Consider the following 22,056-nt stretch of genomic DNA (forward strand, 5'->3'; position numbering starts at 1 on the left):
CAATGCCCCCGTATTCCTCAGTTCAGAGTCTATGCTGTAAAAGCTTACTCACCATGGAGAGATCCACAGGGACCCGTTCACACCAGATGCATGGGGGCTGCGCTGGTCGTCTTTTCCAGCACCGCCCCATGCATAGACGAGGCAGATCAGCTGATTTCACACCACCTCATTGCATGCAGTCATTTTTTGCTGTGGCGCGGTAAAATCGCATTGCACTGCACCGTGGTCGATAAAACGTAATAAAATGTCACTGTAACATTTCAATTAAAGGAGAACTATGAGGCGAGTGTTTTTCACTCACCTCATAGTTCTAGCCGACCTGTGACAATGAGACTGTCACAGGTCGGCTCAGTAGATCGGGAGATGAGCGAACACATACCGGGTTCGCTCACCTCTCGATCCTGTCGCGGCTCTCTGCCGTGACAGGGGAGGGGCTGGATTCCCCCCTCCCCGCTCCGATCTGCCAGCGCTGACTGGCGGAACGGGAGGGGGCGGGTACAGCTGGGTCTGCCTCTAGATAGGCAGAGCCAGCTGTCAGTCACGCAGCTGGGCGGATCCAGACATAATTGTCGGGATCCGCTTGCTAGTTTGCATCCTCCCGTTACCCTAAGGAGAACTATGGGGAAAAGACTTAACCCCATAGTTCTCCTTTAAAGTTAAATTTTTCCCCCCCCCCTTCCCAATCCTGCTGTAAGGACTTTCCTTAAATGATGCCTCTTTATTCGATCATCTTCTTTCCTTTCCTTTTCAGCTGTCCCACCAGCGCTGACTCCTCTGTCCTCCTCTTCTCTCATGTCCTACGCTGCTCCGTAGACTTACCTTGTGTCTTTCCTCGTCTTCCACCCAACATCTGACGTGCGCATGCACCCGCCCCGCGATCCTCTGCGGCCGCCCGAGAATTTTTCAGATGTTCTGATGGGAGCGCACGGCGGAGACACAGGTTTTTGCTGACATCTACTGCTTGCTAGCAGGAGATATATGCAAAAGCACGCGAGGGTTTAATAACCCTTTAAGTTCTATCAACAACAAAAAAAGCTAGCTGCACGATGCTGATCCGAGAAGAACCTTTGTGAGTATAAGATGTTACTATACAATAAAGCACGGGTGGGCAAACTCCGCCACTCCCGCTGTGGTGACCCTACAAATCCCATCATGCATCTGTCTCTGGGAGTCATGCCTGTGGCTGTCAGAGTCTTGCAATGCCTCATGGGACTTGTAGTTCCACAACAGCTGGAGGGTTGGAGTTTGCCCGCCCCTGGGATCAAGTTTTATTGAAGATGTCACACGATGCCGGGACACTTTCTATTTGTTGTGTAGTGTTCTGCATTCTGGTCACAATGAATAAGATTGGGCTGATATGTCCAGACTGGAACTTGTGGCTGTAGCACGGTGGTAGATAGTTGGGTTATGTTGCTTCTGTACACTGACATCGTTGTAGTAACGTTACCCTTCTCTGCACCGGGGAGTCTCATGTCCACTATATTTAGCCCGTATGTTTCTACTTATATTTCCCCAGAGGTCACTCAGTGACAGATGAGGCCAAACTTAAAGCTGAACTCCGGGATAAGTAAATATTGTCCTCATAGAAGAGTCATGTGTATTCTTCCTGGAATCTTGGTCAGCGTCATGTATTCATCCCAGATCTATGCAGTAATCCAGTGTGACACTTGGAGCTTCCTGTAATAAAGACCAGTCACTGCTGCTCTCTCTCCTTCTGCCGGATGACTGGTCTTGTCTCCACCCCCCCTGTAATAAAGACTGGTCACTGCTGCTCTCTATCCTTGTACAGGATGATTGGTCTAGTCTCCACCCCTCCTGCAATAAAGACCGGTCACTGCTGCTCTCTATCCTTGTACAGGGTGACTGGTCTTGTCTCGGCATGCTCCTGTAGTTTTCTGCAGGCAGCCTGTAGTGGGTGGAGCCTACTGAGCCCCTCCTACAGCTCTGCTCTCTGCACAAGCTATGTAGAGCACAGTGATGATGTCACTGCTACGGTTTAGCTCATATCTGGGTTTGCAAAAGCATTTGGTGCACCCACAATGGGCTTATAGTATTAAGGAATATAATTAGGGAATATGTTTACATTAGGGATGCACCGATACTGTTGTTTCGGTGTTGAGTACGAGTACTGATATTTCATCCAATACCAAACACCGATACCGGAAATCCCATTAAGGAAGCCAAGCGGCGTGTAAAGACTCGCCACCGGTCTTCATGATTAGCCGGGAAGCTGTCTCCATGCTCCCTCATCACCTGGTGAGCCGGCTTCCTCGTCATTTGGTGACGAGTGAGCATGGAGCCGGCTTCCTGGCCACTCAGAAAGCCAAGCAGCATGTAATGACTCGCTGGCCAGCTTTCTGATACCGAAAGCTCGGGTATCGGGCGAGGCATGGGAGCATTTGGGCGAGTACGAGCACTCACCCAAATACTCACTAGTTTACATTAAAGTTTGTGTGGCCGGAGTTCCAGTTTTAAAAATGTACTTCCCAGCCTTGTTACAGTATTTCCAGTTTACATGGCACATGAATGATTTGCCTACTAGGATATTATCTCCTTGTGCATGGGGTGGTGACAGGGCCTCTTTGAAGGATATTCATAATAATAGATTCAAAGGGGGTCTAAACACCTGGTCTTGAAGTGGTTAAAAGGTTTCCTAACTAATTCTAAGGTAAGTGAATATTGTTAGGCCTCATTCACACTGAGCGACATGAAAATTGGGCGATTTTATATGAGTGATATTGAGCGACTTTTTCCTATTGGGCTGTATGCAATCAGGAGCAAAATCGCACGAAAAAAGGGTCATGTAGGAGCGACAAGCTACAGCGACGAGCTACAAGCGATATTGAGCGACGAGATGTGAACAGCGCCATTGAAATGGATTGGAGAAGCTACATAGAGCGATATCGCGTGGAAATATGAGCGATACCGCTGCAAAAATCGCTCGATAAATCGCTCAGTGTGAATGGGGCCTTAAAGGGAAATTCCGCCTTCTAGAAAAAAAAGAACATAATAATAAATAAACAACAATACACTTCTTCATAAAAGACTATATTATTTCTTTGCATTGGAGCCAGTAAAGCATTGCCATTGTGATCAGTGAATGGCGGTGAAATGGATCAGAACCCCAACTGGGTTCACACAAGATATCTGCGGCTGTTCCTAATTTGTTGTATGCGGTGCACCGGAAAAATCACAAACACAGGGTTAAGGTCTATGACGATTCTGCTTTATTCAGGGCGGTCTCTCTCTTTTATACACAGATAACATGAGAGTGTTCGGCACACATATGCCCACATCTGTTATCTCTAAATGTCTTGTACTATTGGGCAAACTAGAGGAGCTGTTAGTTAAAGTCTTGTGTCTCTCGCTAATTGGTTAGTCAAAGATATCTTCTGCCTGTAGCATCCTCCCTCGGCATTCTTTTCATGTATCCTCGGCGCGCTCAGGGTACAGGGTATATCTTGGTTACGCGTAGCAACGCTAAAGCTGAGTAAGGAAAGTCACAAAGCTAGGAAGCAAATGAAACAAATTCAAACATAGGAAAATACATTTTCTTGATATGATCCATATTCCTTCACAGCGGGTGCAATGCTCTGGCTCCTGCAGATATTTCCTCCCATTAATGTCTCCCTGCATTAGATGTGATGATGTCACAGGTCCTTAGATCACCGGAGCGTGGCGGATGAAGAGGCTCCAGGTCTAGCAGCCATGCAGGATCGAGGACCAGGGGAGTATATCTTCTTTATTTTCGCCTGCCCCTAGAGCAAAAGCAGCAGTTAACCCTTGCAGTATGGGGGTAGCCCCATTGCAGGGGGTTATTTTTATATTTTATTCTTTAATGCTGTTTTGTACCCCTATGAGACTTCCTCTCACTTCCTGTCCTGGTGACAACACTGTCACTAGCACATAATGTGAGGGTAAATCTCTGTGGCAATGGCACAGATGACAATACAATATATAATAAAAAACGACAACGGTTCTAATTCTTTTCCACAGTTATAAAAAACTCAAATGGCCCATTTCTAACTGAGCCATAGCAGCAAAAGGGTCAAGAGGCTGAACTCCTTCCTGGACCTGTGGGGAAGGGTTCCAGGTAGTACTTGAGAATCTCCAGTCTATTGTCCTCGGGCGCGTTCAGGAAAGTCTAATCTGCAAATGATTAAACAAACACGGTGACATTTTATGTGATGTATGATAGGAGGCGAATACAAACAGCCATTGTCTGAGCAGACGCTGATAAGACATGGGGTGGGCCCGGTCAATGTAGTGACAAGTATAGGGCTTCTATGCCATTTGCATTTGTAAGTGTGCCAGGGCAATAGGGAGCAGAAGGCGGGGGACACACTTACAAGAGCTCTCCAAGGCTCCTCTGATCATATGAATGAGCTGGTTGGATATTTACAAGGTATTGTTGGAGATACACTGAAAGCCGCGGCACAAGTGAGCATCTGCTGGCTGGTGTCCATCTTTGTCTCCCACCGGGCCCAACAAGCCAGTAATTGTGAGCAGGGCCGGCAGACACAGGCCGTAAACCTCAGCCACCCTCCGAGGCTCTCTGCTGGGATGTGTGAAACCAAGAATTTATAAACCATGGCAAGGCCTTCAAAGTGTGCTGGAGGTTTCATTGACTTCACTGAGTCTTTTTGTTTTGGGGTTAATGCCCTCAGGGGGGTTTCCTTTATATGACGAGCCGAGGTTAACTGGCAGTAAGCTAGCGGTATGCACTTATTTATTTTTTCATTTTGGATTTTGGTCGGTCTGGTATTGTTCTGGCAAGTTGTAAGTACAAATGAAATAGATTTCATAGCTAAAGCTGGCCATACACCATATAGGTTGAAGTGGATGGGCCTGTGTCTTTATCCAACCTTACCTACTATGTAACACCAAAAGAATTATGTTCACTTTGTTTTTGGAACATTCGATTTTGCAAAGCCCCAGCATATACTATGCCCTACATGTAATAGGAACACATACAGGAGTTGTTTTTGATAATACAATCAAAGCTTACTTGGAAAAAAAAAACCTTTTATGTAGTGAGTGTTGCCTTCCATCTGCCCATCACTTTCATCAACTTCCTGGATTCCCTATAAGCTCTGAATCTCCTTCTCTGCTGCCTAATGTGATGCAATCTTGATTTCTCAAGATGACATATCCCATCATACATTGCTTCCAGCAAGCAATGTTAATGTTTCATTGTTCAGGCGTTGAGTTGTAGTTCAGAAGGCAGGCTCTGTGAGAGCTGTGACAGCAGAAAGTGCATTTTCACAGGGCTGAGTGAAACTGTGTCAGTGCATTGAGGAAGTCCATCCTATGGGCATCTTCAGTAAGTAAGTTTACAAATGGATGGATCTGGTTATTAGGGGTGGGATAGAAATTATGCAAATTCAATATATAAATAAATATTTGGTTTTAACAACCCCAATTCCCCAAAAAAGTTGGGACGCTGTGGTTATTAGGAGTGGTGTAAAACATATGGAAATGGGCCGCTCTGCCCTTTGAAGTTAATGACAGGGAGGCCACATCTGGAGGTGACAGTCTGCATGTAATCGTACATGGTGCAATTACATTTGATTTGGGATAGATGGTTGTCACTGGACACAAAATAGAAGGGTCCAGCGACAGTCATCTATTCAAAACAGCATGCAGCCAGCAAGGGCTGTTCATATAATTAGCATTTTTTTTATTCCATAGGGCCTCTGCTTTCAGAAAATATATCATTGTTTGGGGCTTTTAAGCTATTTTCTAGCCAAAAATTCAGATATTATCATGTGTGTGCAAAAATTAAGAAATTGCTCTGGACAGCAAGTAGGTAATTTCAGTGTGTACAGCGGCCGCATCTAAACGAGACACCTGGCATTTGAGCTGCAGGAATCTGTAGTTTCTTGCCGCAGGAATGCCAGATCGCCCCATGTGAATGGGGCCTTGGTCATGGGCCTGTGTAGATCACCCGTGGGGAAAAGAAGAGAGACACAGTGTTAGTCAATGCATGCAGCCGTAGGCAGTGTTGTCACCAGGACAGGAAGTGAGAGGAAGTCTCATAGGGGAGTGTCTGTCCGGCGTGCACGCTCACGGCTGCATGCATTGACTTACACTGTGTCTCTCTTCTTTTCCCCACGGGTGATCTACACTGCGCATGCGACCACACACATCCTTCTGCACGGCCGCTCGAGAAGCTGGATTCTACAGCCGGGAGCGAGTGGCGGAGGGACTGGTTTTTACCTGTTTGGAAACTTTTTAATTTTTTTTAAATGTTTTGCATAAATCTACTGCTTGCTAGCAGTACATATATGTAAACAAAAAAAATAAGACTTTATTACCACTGTAACCTTCTGCGATCCGCCCGTGGAGAAAAAATGGACGGACGGCAGACTCCCATTTGCGGGTTGCCGACGGCATTTTTTCCCTGCTCGCGCGCGCCCCCTAGCATGCGCGCACGGGCAGGAAAAACCTGTACTTTCGGCATAACCGTTACCGGCTGTTTCTCATACAACCGATCAGCGGCTCTATAGCCACCGATCGGTTGTATGGGGTGATTTGATCTGCCGCAAAACCGTGCGAGTGCCGCCGCCGCTCCTGACCCCTCACCTTCAATTGCCGGGATCCGCTAGCCCATTTGCGGCCCGGCTCGGGAGGGCGTCAGGAGGAAGATGGGAGGGAGATAAGCATCTTCTTCCTCCTTGCTGAACTCCCTCCGTATGGTGAATGCAGAAGTGATGTGTATTACATCACTTCCGCATTCACCTGTCAGTCATCTGGCTGCTATAGCCAGAGAAAAGAAGCTGATAAAGCAGATCTCTGCTTCATCAGCTTCTTGTGGGGTCCCCAGGTGGCATTAGGGGCCCTAGAGACCCCTAATGTCTCCATAAAGAGTCAGTGTGCCTTTGCTATTATATAGGGGGATTGTTATCCCTCTCTGTGATAGCAATAACAATAAGTGTAAAAAAATAAATAAATATAAATGAAAAAAAGTTAAAATAAAAGTCACATATAAAAAAAGTTTTAAAAAACGCAAAATTTGTAAGTCCCCCACCACCACGTTTACGCACATATAAACGTAAATATGCGTCAAATGCGACAGCGCGCGAAAACAACAATTGCGCTACACATGTTACATATCGCCGCAAACGTCGGAGTGAGAGCAATCATTTTAGGGCCATCAATCACTGATAAAATTAAACTGATGAGCGGTTAAAGCGTCGCCTAAGGCCAATTTTGGGTATTGTAGCTTTTTGAGGTTTCGCGCATGCGCGCAATTTTAAGGCTTGACATGTTTGGTGTATTTTTACCCGACATGACCCCGTCTCTTATATTTTACCAGAAAATTGGACTAAAATACTAAGTAATAATAAAGTAATAGTTCAGATCATGATCCAGCAGTCATCTAATGTCTATGGCCAATCTAAGCTGAGATGACAGTAATGGCGGGTTTGACCCACAGAGCATACACATCGTAACTTATAATATTAGAGGAAAATAAAATAAGAATAGCAGGAAATAAAAGCACATATTATTTTTGTTTACTCTCGTTGACTGGTCCTCAAACGTCCCACTTTTTAGCGCTCCAATAAAAAATAAATGTTGCTGATTAGGCTTTTGTGTCTCTTTAATGAGGGAACAGATGCCTCAATCACAATTCAGATTCCTGTCAGCAGCCAATTAATGATTAAACAGCACACGAGCATCTCCACAGCTAATTGTTTTACCAACACAGATGTTGTGTGGAAGTCGTAAAAGATCAGAAGAGCTGATTGTTTGCTGGAATTGGGATCACATTAACCTCCTGCCATTCAAACATTCTTAAAAATGAGCGGGAACAAGTGCATGAGACATCACTGGGCACACTGACGTACAGAGGTGAAATAGTGTAACCATAATGGGGGGACCCAAAAGAAACCCAGAAGTTCTGGATCATAGGAAGGATACTACCTATAATGTGGAGCCATTTATCTAACTTGTATACAGAGGTTTCTGGCTTGTTTAGTCTTGTCAGTGCCAGATATGGCTTTTACGAGGCAGGGCAAAGGCAACCAACTATCCTTTACTAATATAGTGTGGGGTACAATGAGGGGAATTTATCATAACTGGAGCAGACAAAAACTGGAGCAGCTGTGCATGGCAACCAATCAGCTTCTCTCTTCAGTTTGTTCCATTAAGTTTTGAAAATGAGACAGAGAAGCTGATTGGTTGCCATGCACAGCTGCTCCAGATTTTGTCTGCTCCAGTTTTTATAAATCCCCTCAATGCATTCTGTGCTTGTATTGTTCATTTTTGTTTTGGTGGGATGAGATAAGGTGTGATCACCCTAACAGACTTTACTGCTTTCCACTTATATCTACAGACAATCTACTAAGGGGGCGGTTACATCACAATCACCCTTTGGTGCAGGCTGGACAAATCCAAAGGTCCAGGTCGCCAGTGCTCCTTAAAAAATTAAAGCTGGCACCTAGCTTTTGAGGTTTTCCTCAATAGAGTTGGCCTCTAAAAAATCATGCTGGCTCCTGCATTGAACAGACTGGCTTCTGAATTCCATATGAGTTTTTCCACCCCTTCCCTAGTGGATTCTGTGGCCTAACCACATTCACGCTGCTTTTAAGATTGTAATGTAGTATTATACTCTAAAAACAAATTCAGTAATTAACCCAAATCAAACAAATATACATTGCCCAGCAGAATATTTTTTTAAAGTTTTGCCCAAACACTTACAGCCATCATGTTTCCAAACAGCTCCACCTCTCTCCGCTCAGCTTCCCTGAACTTCCCGTCCAGTAAGAGATCATAAAGGGCAGAGCAGTCTCCAGCAGCCATCCATCTACTAGTTTGAAGGATGGTGGAGCAGGGAGCTGAGTAGTGGATTGACTTGCTCTGTCTGTGTGTTTGTGGGGACTCATCTCTTCAGGGAAAGCCTATGCCACCTCTACCTAACAACTGAACTATTATTTTTTCAAACAACTCATCCCTACACAGCTACCACATTTTGTATCACTTGCCCCTTCCTTTTAGATTGTAAACTCTCAGGATCAGGGCCCTCCTAACCACCTTGTCTTTATTTGTATTGCAGCTGTACTGTCTCTCTCTATATTGTAAAGCTATATATAAATCCTGTATAATAATAATACTTAATGAGTTGCTGATCTAAAACAGGTACTTACCTATTAAGAGAACCTGTCACTGTGCTCTGCATGGTCACAGTGACAGATTCTTTTTAAAGTACCATAATTTGCCAAACACATTAAATTGAATGCTACTGCATCTAGTGCGAGTGTGTTCTTTGGGAAATGTGTATATTATACCCAACACAATAAGGTCCATGAAGTTCTACAAGGCTGCAGTGATGGTCAGACCATATTGTATTTCTGCCCCATTTACGATGTACCTTTCACTGTGTTCAGTCAGTTCGGGAGGGCCCTCGTTGGGAGGATTTACTGTTACATGGAAGAACAGATGTTGTTTCGGTCTCTTCTTCCTCGTCACACCCGCTGCTCACTGTTCTGAGAAGGTCGCATATTCATTTATTAGGTATAATTGGTCCCTCATCTACGTTGCTCACCTGCATCATTACCCTCCAAGTGCGCCACGCTTCACTGGCAAATTAGCGCCGTACTTTGGGACCTCGTTATCCCTTTATCCAAATGGCCTCATTTAAAAGAGAAAAGCTCATGTTATGAAGGGCAATTACACATTAAGTGTTATGTATAATTTTCATCTGTCTGATGTCTGGAGATACAAGCCACAGGGCTGTATTTAACCTCGGGATGTGGAGCCCAAGCTGCCGCAAGGGCTGAGCCACCGTGCAATGATTTCCCTCTCTACCAAAGTCTAGACTTTTTTTTCCCAACTTGTAACTCTATTGTATCCTGAAACCAAATATTTGACAGACCACCTTAAACCATATCATTTTATGTAATAAGGTAGCACCCCTCAATTTGTCCTGTGCAACACTTTGTAACATCGGAGGCCAGTTACCCCTCATCCCAGGCAATTGTATCCCAAATACTTCAAAATGTATTTATTGCTGGCATCCTGGGTATCTATATAATTTGTTTTTAACCTATAATATAACTTTTGAAGTTTAGAAAATATGACATGTGGGTGATACCCCCACATATTCAGGACATATTGTGCTTTTAGTCTAAGGGGAATACATTATTCCGTAGACTACTGGCAGCTGGTTCATTGGTCTTCTTTGCTCTCACCACAGAATGTGGGCAGGCCCTCAACATCCTACAATGCATTGTATGTAAGGACATTGGCAACAGGGAAGGCGACACAACCTTAGAAAATAATTTTGGCTTGTGGGACCAGTCATCACTACCAAAACTGGTGAAGAGGAATCCTGTGGGACCCTAGAATAAGATAAGCAATCTTCTCTATTAAACCCCCCTAGACTTAATGGGTGTCTGTGGTCAAAAACTACAACCCCAATTCCAATAGAGTTGCGAAGCTGTGTAAAATCTACATAAAAACAGAATGCAATGATTTGCAGATTTTACACAGCGTCCCAACTTTTTGGGAATTGGGGTTGTAAAACCAAATATTTATTTATATATATATCCCACCCCTAATAACTATATCCATCTATATACTCACTTATTGAAGATGCCCATTAGATGTTCTTCCTCAATGCACTGACACAGTTTCACTTAGTCCTCTGAATAAGGACTATGTCCTCTGAAAGAGCCTGCCTTCTAAACTACATCTCAACATCTGAACAATGTATCATTACCTTTGCTTGCTGGAAACAATGCATGATGGAATATGTAGTCTTGGGAAATTGAGATTGTACCACATCAAGCAGCAGGGAAAGAGATGCAAAGCACACTGGGAATCCAGGACATTAATGAAAGTGATGGGCAGATAGAAGGCAGCATTCACTACATAAAATTGATTTTTTTTTCAAGTAAGCTTCGATTGCATTATCAAAAACAACTCTGGTATGTATTCCTATTACAATGCTGATGGTATAACAGGATCTTAGACTTTTGAACTCCTTTGTTTAAGCTGACCAGAATTTAGAAAAGAAAGAATAAGAGTGATCCTTTCACTATGCACACAGTACATACAATCCTCCTACTGACTCCAGAGTTGTCAAGGCACTACAAATGTAATGAATCCATATGTGATATACAGCATACAGTAAATTTATAGTAAATATATTAAGAGAAACTTCTAGTGAGAGCAGGGTCATAACTAGAAATCACAGGGCCCCATAGCAAAATTTTGTATGGGGCCCTGTGATTTCTAGTTATGCCCACCTGATAACCCAAACAGCCCACCTAAGGGTGACCCTGCAGAGCCCACCATAGACGCTGTAACGTAGGCTCTGCAGGGTCTCAGGTGGGTGGTCAAGCCCTCTTACCTGTCAGCCCTGATCCTCTTTCCGCCTCCTTCTCCTCCACGGTCGACTCCTCCGTCACTGGGCCCCGCCTCCTCGATCGCCGTGTTCCGCCCCCTCGATCGCCGTGCCCCGCCCCCTCGATCGTCGGGCCCCACCCCCTCGATCGCCGGGCCCCGCCTCCTCGATCACTGCCGATGACGGGCCCAGCCACCTCCTGCGAAGCTGCTAGTTGTCACCAACTCAGCAGCGGCTGTGAGAAGGAACGGAGCGTTTCTCCTCACAGCCGCCAGTGACAGCCAGCAGCCTGGCTGTCCGAGCAAGATGCCATAGCGACCCAGGCGGCCCGCATGGCATCAGGGAGATGTCCTGGCCGGGCCCCGCCGTGCCTCGGGCCCCATAGCGGCCGCCTGGGTCGCTATGGTGATTGTTACGCCACTGAGTGAGAGAATATGGAGGCTTTCATTGCTGAATTTACCTTTTGACAAGGTTGCATGGCTGTCACACTGATCCAATGACCTCAGTACTTTGAGTCTCTGGCTTCGAACGAGATCAGGAGTTTTTTACATCAATTTTCTTCATCTCCTTTCTAATCTCTATGTTTCTTTCAGGTCAATTACTCAAGAAGCATTGAAGCCAGAGACAGAGTTTTCTAGGACAGCGGTCGCCAACCTTTCGGAACTCATGGACAATTAAATTCATAATTTTAAATCCCACGGACCACTAATATGAGTTTTTTTAAAACATATATATATTCTCATATTTTTTGTTTCCTCATTTATAAATATATTCTCATATGTGTGTATCTATCTATAGATATAGCACTGCCCCCAACCACCCCTTCTCCCACAATGAGCCACTATTACCTGGCTTCTCCCCACTTTTTCTATGTCACGCAGCCTGCTCAGTCAAAGTACTGACGAGATGCCCCGCCTCCTGCAGGGCCCGTACTGTACTAAGAGCCGCGCATTCCTTGTGACAGCCGCTGCTTGAGTCAGTGAGAGGGAGCCTCCGTGCCTCTTCAATGACGGCCCAGCCTGCACAGCATCAGAGGGGCGTGGGGACCACCAACATTTTCTCGCTGACCACCATTTGGCAACTGCTGTTCTAGGAGGAAGTCAGAAATGGCAGCTCCCATTTCTTTCACCACGTGTTTCCTTGTAGTGAAGAAAACGTATAAGCTGAAGACTAACCGCTGAATATACAGATTAAATGAATGTATTAGAGCTGTTTTCTCTGCCAGAACATCTGAAATCCTGCTCAGCCAGTCTTATGAGGCAACTTTTCTCTATTGCAGTTTAGCATTATATCTTGGTCACCACACTAACCCTCAGGCAGTTGATTGAACAATGAAGGAACAGCAGCACAATGGTCACCTCAGTGTTGTCCCCTCCTGTAAGCATGATCACAGTGTTAGTTTAAAGGCATTTTGCAAAGCAGTAGAGCCTGACTCGCTGACAATTCTGACCATCAGCTTCCCAGTGTGAATCCTCCCTCACAGGGGATTACAGAATTTAGACATTTATATTTGATATACTGAAAAATGTAGTTCACTTTTTGAGCACATACCTGAACTTATATACAAGTTAATTTTCAACAGAATTATTTATTGTCTTGTCTCATATTTTAGGATTCGGCAGGCTGGCCTAAAGTTACGCTTTTGCACAAACGAGTCGCAGGCCACACGGAGCCAGTTTGTCCATAAACTGCAGCGATTTGGCTTCAACATCTCCGCAGAAGAAGTTACTGCTCCTGGCCCTGCAGCAAAAAGGCTGATGCAAGAACGTGGACTGAGGCCACATTTGCTGATCCATGATGGTAATACACGCCTTCAAACAAGCTTTTTAAGCATACATTCTGCTTCCTGCACTTTGTGTATATACTGGAGATATATTTATATATGTACTGCATATAATATAGATGGATATCTAGAGAGATATCTTTAAAAATAAATAAAAGTAATGATCTGTCCGCCAAATGTATTTTCCTTACCTCCAGTACTACCATCCACACGCGTGCTCCTATCTCTGCACTAGTGCTTACCTCTGCACTATGACTGGAGAACAAATGGGAATTGACATACAATTTTCTACCTAGCCAATCCAAATTTAATCCGAGAGCGATGCCTCAAGAAAGTCTATGATGGTCATTTTAAGGTATGCACCGAATTTTCAAACAAAAAATTTCGGCCGAAAATTATACTTTGGGTAGATTGCCAAAAGTAAAAATTTTTGGCCAAAAATGCGCTGCATCTCTAGTTTCTTTCCGCTGGGCAATGCTCTGTGTTCCCTTGGATTCCCACTGCCCCCCCTTGCCTGTGTCGGCAGAGGCCACAGAGATTGGTGGGGACACAGGGCAGCGCCCCCAGTGGGTAGGAGAGAAACTTTCAGGAAGCTTAGTGGGGAGGGGAGGAGAGTGCTGTCAGCGTTATCACAGGAGGCTGAGCTCTTCTCCCTGCACCGCTCTCTATCCTGATTTGCTTGTCACAGAAGGCCGAGCGAGGCGGGGAGGAGACAGCTGTCACAGGAGGCCGAGCTGGCGGTGCCAGGAGGGGAGCGCTGTCCCCAGAGCCCCCGACAGGAAAGTTAAAAAAAAATGAATCAAAAAAATTAACTATTAAAACTTTTTTTCTAAATGTTAGAAAAAAAAAAATTTCGGTTTCGGTCTGACACATTTTTTTATTTTCGGTTTCAGTCTAAAAATTCAATTTTGGTGCACCTCTAGTCATTTGTGACAAGTTTTACATCTTAATGAGGATCTTTTATTAAATATGTATATATATATACTTTTCTGGGAGCCTCCAGCCCCCCAAAATTAATCTACAGTAAGTAAAAACTGCAAAAATAAACAATCTGAAGAAAAATTCTTACCTCGGACCGCTTCTGGGAGCCACCAGTGATGTCACTGTGCCTTACTGCTGCCACCTTGTGGAGCTGGGTAATCAAAATCCCTGGAGCATGTACTATACCCCTGCACTGTGCTTGTGTGCATTCTCACTCAACTTCATTTACTCAACTCGCCCAGGAGGCAGCGCTGTCACTGGCTACAAAAGCCAGAGTCCATGGTAAGTATTTTTTCCTTCAAAGGGTTTCATTTTTCAGCTTTTATTAGTGTTTTATTTTTATTAAAGCCGACATTTTTATGCAAGTTTCCCTTTACTTTGTCCCTGAAATAGTTTAAATTCCTGCACTGGTCCCTGTAAGTCTATGGATACCAAAGGGATAAAGTAACTTTGCCTATTTGTCCAGATATTGGAAGGGTAGCCATACATGTTTAGGGCCTCCTTGGGGGACATTATAAGTGCTTCCACTCATTGGGAGCTTCCTTATCTCTCCCAAATATTTATTTTCAATGAGAATGGGCAGTACTTTTTTATTAAACCACAGGGGTGCCACTTTATATCCGCCGTTGTGCATGTGACGCATTTATGGATGCTTGAGCAGTAACTTCCTCCCTTCTCACAGATCTCCTCCCGGAGTTTGACTCCATCGATAAGTCTGAGCCCAATTGTGTTGTGATTGGAGACGCAGCCGAGAACTTTTCCTATCAGAATGTAAATCGAGCATTTAATGCGCTAATCGGCCTAGAGAAACCCGTTCTCATATCTCTAGGAAAAGGGTGAGTGTTTTGTGTTTTGCCTTTTTCCAATTTCAGGGACATTTCATTACATATAGTATACCCACAGCTGTGAATTTTGAATGTTATAGGTATATGTTTCCGTTTATAAAATCTGCATGCACATCTTTAATAAGGCAAAGATGCCCACCAAGGGAAACCAATCAGTGAACCTTCCAGGAAACACTGAAGCTTTTCCAAAGTCAGAAAGCAACTTTTTTATGTTAATATCACCTTTATGCAATGCTGCTACATTTACCAAATTCATTAAAAGGACTGCTGCCTCTACTTCAATGGTTCTTTGGCTACAAGGGGCAGAGTCAGGAAAGACTGAGGTGATGATGGTCCCAGAACACCAGATTGCCCGTAATAAGGAACATATTGGCAGTTAGGTGGTCCTGTACACTACAGCTATAACTGGATAAAAAAAAATACTCTTTGGATGGGTTGACTCGGTCTCTGGAATGCACTCCAATACTTTATTTTCATTTTCAGTAAGAATGTACTTTTAGGCTTAATTAATTCATATGTACCTTGGCAACCCACAGTTTATGTTCAGTGCTCCAGTGATCCGCTGCTTCCTGTTAGAGTTAAGCTGGGTATACACGGTTCTATTTTTTACATTCAACCGCGGGGGGAATGTAAAAAAAAAAAAATAATAGAACAGATTTCTTCATATACGCTTACAAGCTTTGATCTAGGAATCTTCTGCTGTCTCTTTTGTATTCTGACAGTGGCTGCCAGCCATTGTCAGAATACCTAAATAGAGCCTGCAGCTGAATGGCTGCAAGCTCCATTCAGCCAAGAATTTTGCAACCTGCTCCTTCGACAACGGCAGACATTTTGCGAATTTTAGTCTGGTTCACAAAGAACGGGCTGAAATTTGCTGCGTGTATAGCCTTACTTTAGGTGTTGGGCATACTGTTTCAGGAAAGAATCCCCCACCTAAAGACTTGTGAAAGTAGCACTGTGAGGTGGCAAAATTTCATAGCAATGGACATGGGGTGACCTTTTTTTATTGTGATAAGATTGTGACTGGCTGCTATGGGCACTTCAGCTTTTCCTGTACTCCATCAGAGTTTTAGTGGCATGCCAGTCAGGTGATACTCTTTTTCTCCTCCCAGACTAAAATCAACTAAATTTAAAAAAACATTGTTAGCAAGCCGGACTCTCCTTTAAGAAATATGTGTCAACTACTCTAAAAATATTATTTATAAATTAATTGAAATAACCAGTCAGATGTTGTATGGTAGGTTGAGAGCTGAACTGGTAGACTGATATATACACATTCTGTTCAGTTAGTCATGTGATCAAGGCACTCATACCAGATAGTACAGCCAGGTCAGTTTGATTAAAGACCTCTTTGCCCATGCTACTGATTGGACAATGAAAAAGCTGCAGCACTCTGATTAGGAAATGTCTGTGGTCTTTGCTCCTGTAAGCATGTCTATAGTGTTAGACTAACAGCATTGTATAGAGCAATAGAGCTGTCTACTGATTGGCTCAGAGAGCTGCCCTCCCTCTCCCAGCATAAATGCTCCTGAGAATGGAAAGAGACTAATATCAAAACAGGTTCAGGTATTAGTAGCATAAATGTCTGTTATGTGTTTTTTTTTATACATAACTGAACTAAATAGTGTATTCTGCCTAGATTTCAGCCTGAAGTCAATGCATTAAAAGGTTAAAGGAGAACTATGGGGTTAAGGCTTTTCCACATAGTTGTCCTTAGGGTAACGGGAGGACATAAACTAGCGTCCTCCCGTTACCCTAAGCTCAGTATACTGCGAGCTACAGCTCACGGTATACTGAGACGCCGCAGCTGAAGCGGATCCCGACAATTGTGTCTGGATCCGCCCAGCTGTGTGAGTGACAGCTGGCTCTGCCTATCTAGAGGCAGAGCCAGCTGTACCTGCCCCCTCCCCCGTCCGTTCCACCAGTCAACGCTGGAGGATCGGGGAGGGGGAATCCAGCCACTCCCCTGTCATAGATCCTGTCATAGAGAGCTGTGACAGGATGGAGAAGTGAGCGAGCGCCGGTATGTGTTCGCTCACTTCCCGATCTACTGAGCCGACCTGTGGTAATTCTCCTTTAATGGATGACAATGCTTTGTATATCACATTATGTCTCACTCAGTTGCCTCTTTTTTTATTTATTGATTTATTAACTGGTGGACTCATCTAAATGCTCTGTGTTATTATGAATAATCTTTGTCTCGTTTGCATTACAGACGTTATTATAAAGAAACCGATGGATTGAAATTAGACGTAGGTGCCTACATGAAAGCTCTGGAGGTAAGACCACTTTTTACTTCTGTGTAAATACGGTTGACTCGTTACATCTCGGTAATCTCTCCTTTTATTTCACTAGTACGCCTGTGATGTCACGGCTGAGGTTGTGGGAAAGCCATCAAATAATTTTTTCATGTCTGCCTTGGATGAGATGGGAGTGAAGCCAGATGAGGTAAGATGCTTCAGAAGTGTCTCAGGACAGAACTCAGGGTGGTCATATATGGGCAGTTATATCCTTGAAAGTAATGGTGAAGAGATCTGCCTCTGCCCAGTGGCACATACACATTTCTTTAATCCCTCTAATTCTTCTGAATGAAAGATTTGGATTACTTGCAGGAAAATTTTCTAAGGAGTTGTAAACCTCCCTGAGCCATGGTCACCTCTGATTGCTAAAGGCAATGTTTATTGTCCCCAGGAGGTCAGGATTATTTAAGTTATCACAAATGATGCTCAAAGCGAGGATCGTTATTTTCCATAATTGGGTTGTTTGTTGTTTAATATGTTTTTATTATTATTTCACAATAATACATTCACATTAATAACATTCACATTTACACATTTCATAAATACAGGTATAAAATAGATTTACTCTCCATATGTATCTAGTGAGGATAACATATCTTTGTTTGACATAATCCGTTCAATAGCATTCCCTTCCATTCTTATCTAAACATATGGTTACTACTACTTTCACAATGACATTTATCACCTTAACCACAATTCTTCTCTCCCAGTCAATCCACTACCACTCCTTCCTTTATTTAGAGGGAAGGGGGAACATTCCCTGTGTGTTTTGTGCAAAATGACCACCATAAGTTAATACGATAAGTTGGCTTACTTACTGAAAGGTCTTAAAAATACTGTGGATCCTCAGTATAGTTGCAGATATGGTTGCACCATGCTAGTCTTGAATCCCACCTCTATTGTCTGTCATTTAACAGGCTGTCATGATCGGGGACGATGTGGTTAATGACATTGGAGGTGCTCAGAGCTGTGGTATACGAGCGGTACTCGTGAGAACTGGAAAGTACAGGTTAGATTTCTGTGTTTGTGAGTGAGGACTATGTCTCAATGTATTTATTTGTGTGTGAATACAACCTAAACTGCCTGTTTTCTAGGCCTAGTGATGAAACCCATCCTCAAGTGACTGCTGATGGATACGTGGACAACTTGGCCCATGCTGTGGACATCCTACTGGCTTCTAAAGGGGCTGGTCACTGACCCACTGACAACTTATTTCCTAGCATTACTGCCTCTATATGGCTTCAGAAGTCACCTCTGGAGGATACCATTAGGACTAATAATTTTATACTTGAATAAACAAAGCCTTGTATGTCACAGAACTAATAGGATACTTGAATGGAGGTACAGTACAAATAAATGTAATAGTTGGCCACGCGGACCTTTTTTGGAAGATAATATAAATCTGAAGCATTCAATTATCCAAACATGTGCAGGAAAAACACCTTCCCAGCTGGGTTTGTGAATCTGGCTGAAGAGAATTACAACTTATTTCACAGGTTAAGCAGGGGTCTGTCTCACCACTTGTCTTGATTTATCTAAATAAAAGTGGCCCCTTATGGCCCCCACCAACACCACCATGTACCAGCCCTCCCTTTGTCTGTGGTATATGGTGAATGATCTTGCAAACTATGACCGGTGTTTCTCTACTTTTCCATATATCCCTGTTGTCTCTCTTCTGTAAAGATGGCAGTTGTCCAAGAACAATGGACGGCGACGTCTACCTGTCCTCAAATACATCATTGCACCAATTGGACCTGTGTTGATGTTATCAGCGTGGTCCACAGGTTAATACAATGTACGTGCTGTGTTAGTTTTTTTCATTGAAATGGATGGATATGCAGCCACTCACACAGATATTTTAAGACATTAGCAAACTCTCAGTGGTCACAAATTCATCTGCCAGTATAAAGCACTCATTGGAGAAGTCCTACATGATCTAACTGTCTCAAGCTTAAACTGGGTGTATTGCTTGCAAAGATAGCATTCAGTATGGTCCTAACATTGTAGGGCTGTATTGGACAGTTAAAAAAACAATGGTGTTATAACTTTTGCCAACATGAACTCTATGGTCCTTATACATAAAATTGATTGGGTGATATCCTAGCTATTTGGCAGGACTACAGATGTCAGCATTTACCTCCATAGTACGAAGAATACTTTGCTAGGATATTGCATGTAGTCATCTGCTGGCTCCATTGACATGATGTTTGTGGATTACACTGCAGCAAATACTGTGTAACATCCAACTGTCTTTTTAAGGGTTGTGTCTTCAGTTATGTCAGACGTGTAGCCCAAGCTAACTGTCTTACATTAGCCTACGTTTGGGCATATTAAATGCCAGGAGTTTATCAAATTTGTTTAGCAAAAGGTGTGGTGAAAATTAAATTGTGTCTTATAACACTAACAGAGTTTCATTTTGAGTATTCTAATTGTTTCTTATTCTGGAATTAAAATTATGTTTGCCTGAAGAAAATACATTTTATTTCAACCATTATTAAATGCAGTGGTTTGTGTCTCCGCAATAAATCTGTCACAGGTTTTTCAAAGCTTCAGTAAAGAAAGTAATAATTTTTCAGTTATGCGGTGTAAAACCACCCTGTCAGGAGATAAAAAGTCAAGATCAAAGAGCCCTGCAATAGAAAAGCTCTAAGGCCTCATTTACATGAATATGCACAGCCATATAGCCTGCATCCAGGAGGGACATGTGCTGCGTGTAGCTGCAAGTAGCCACCTGTACATCTCCATGACAGGACACGGCTGTATATGGCTACACACTGACCAAAACCGGAACATCCATACATGTACAGATGCATGCCCTTGGAGGCACACAGTCTGCATCCAATGGAGAGCATCTACCTGCGTCCAAGGGAGGGCAACTTTCAAAGGATGTCACCAGCACGCCATAGTCTTTTGTGCAATCAGCAAAAGTCCAAAAAGCAAAAGACATCTTCTGTATTACAAGGGAGTGCAACCTCACCTTAGTTCCGGCACTGTAGCCTCTATAACACTCTCCAGCATTCTACACTTCTAGGAGTTTTGGGTGCCGCGTGCCATGGCTGCAGTGTGTTGCTGCAGGTTGCATGGTTCACGCCCACCAGCCTCAACAACATCAGAGAAAGAGGACAGTGACGGAGCTTTGCAATCATGTGACCTCAAAGAAAAAGTCAGGAAAATAAAGTTTTCACCTGCCAATTTAAAAGAAATCATCTGTGGGGAGTAAACCAGCAACGGGGGATCGACATTAAACAGGTATGTCCTTTTCTAGCCTTTCCCTCCATCATAAGGTAACACTTCAATAATAACTCAAAATGTGTGCTTTCCCTTTAAAAAAATGTCGATACCTTGAGTCCTGTTATGTCTGGTCTGTCTCGGTGACTGTGCACTTATTATTTTTTCCTTATTTGAAGTTATTTCTTATGAAGTTTCAAGATATGCACACTGGATACAGGTTCAAAGGACCACAGTTCACTATATTCCCAATTATGGCAGATTTAATCAATTCAGCTGAGCATTTTCTTTGGTCCATCAGATCTTAGGAAAAGAACCTCACAGAGCAAGACTATGACTGAATTAAACATAGAATATCAAATTGAACTTTAATGTGGATTTGGTGAGCTATAAGAAGGTGACATTGGCAGACACAGATCTTCAAAGCATGGGAAATAGGGGATAGCTGGCAGCTATGGCAGCCCTATGGAAAGATAACCTGGCCATGCACGTAATTTTAACCACTATGATTGGAATTGACGAAAGCAAGGTGCCATTAACTAATTCCCTCCATGGGCAAACTTTTATCGACACACTGAAATATATTTAAGACCCATCTCTGGGCAAAATCTGAAGTTATTTTTAAATGCCCCCCCTCCTAAGCATTTATTTACTCACCTGAGTCCACTGTCATGTGATCTGCAGAGTCTCTTCTGGGACTAATGACCAGTGATCCACCGTTACAGTCCAGGCCCTTGTCTGACTGTCTTGTTGCCGCCCCTTTTTGTGATGTCATCACACTGCTCCTGGAGTCTTCAGGACCTGTGAAAACCTCGCTGACTGCCAAAGGGAAGTATAAATGTTACTAGACAACGTTGCGGTCCTTCAAAGAAGGACCCACCCACTCTGCAGTCCAGAAGAGTCAGGACCTAGTGCATCATGTGACCTAGTGCATCAGGTAAGTAATTGGGGCTTTTTTTTTTTTAACAGATGGAATTAAGGAATTAGTTAGAGGGTGGAGGATGAAATAAACTTTATTGGGGGGTTACTAGGAGATGAGCTTTATTAGACTTAGAAAAAAATTGTGATTGATCATAAAGAGAAACATTGTTGAACAATTTGATAAAAAGCAACTGGATTTTTTTTCTGCCACATTTGATTGGAGTTTCTTTGACTCGATTCCCCAGCGGTTGCTCAAAAAAAGTGGATTGTACATTTTGATGGCACATGTGATCAAAATTGAGACTGAACGCTCGGTTTGTTACGTGTATGGCCAGCATTAGAGGTCATACAGACTCCTATACAAGACATTCTTAGCTTTCAGGCCCATGTCACACAGGCAATCCTAGCTCAACTATATAATAAAATGAAGTGACATATCACGCCTTGCAATACTGTCAGTGGTGGTGGCTAGCCAAGGACAAAAATCACACCTGTTCTTAAGGTATCCTACCCTGGGTGGCTGATAAAGCAAGGTGTCGCTATCACTGCTCCCTCATTGGTGAGCCAGTTTCTGAAGTGTTTTATTCAGCATGGGAGAGAGACTGTAGATCAGCGGTTCTCAACCTGTGGGTCGGGACCCCTTCGGTG

The 22,056-nt window shown here is 43.6% G+C and overlaps 1 protein-coding gene across 2 annotated transcripts in view; it reads left to right on the forward strand.

Annotated features, from left to right (window-relative positions):
- LHPP (phospholysine phosphohistidine inorganic pyrophosphate phosphatase) overlaps positions 1 to 18,624 on the forward strand; it is a 20,532-nt gene extending 1,908 nt beyond the window's left edge. Inside the window, exons 2-7 of one of the 2 annotated variants that reach the window (XM_018553682.1) lie at positions 12,963 to 13,150; positions 14,797 to 14,950; positions 17,175 to 17,238; positions 17,315 to 17,407; positions 18,177 to 18,268; positions 18,354 to 18,624. In XM_018553682.1, coding sequence (XP_018409184.1) covers positions 12,963 to 13,150; positions 14,797 to 14,950; positions 17,175 to 17,238; positions 17,315 to 17,407; positions 18,177 to 18,268; positions 18,354 to 18,456 — 694 coding nt within the window. In that variant the 3' untranslated portion in view covers positions 18,457 to 18,624. The remainder of the gene's footprint in view (positions 1 to 12,962; positions 13,151 to 14,796; positions 14,951 to 17,174; positions 17,239 to 17,314; positions 17,408 to 18,176; positions 18,269 to 18,353) is intronic. The other variant, XM_018553683.1, reaches the window with a different exon arrangement.
- Positions 18,625 to 22,056: the final 3,432 nt, after the last annotated feature.

This window comes from Nanorana parkeri, unplaced genomic scaffold (genome assembly GCF_000935625.1).
Source record: "Nanorana parkeri isolate BGI_ZX_2015 unplaced genomic scaffold, ASM93562v1 scaffold127, whole genome shotgun sequence".
Taxonomy (NCBI): domain Eukaryota; kingdom Metazoa; phylum Chordata; class Amphibia; order Anura; family Dicroglossidae; genus Nanorana; species Nanorana parkeri.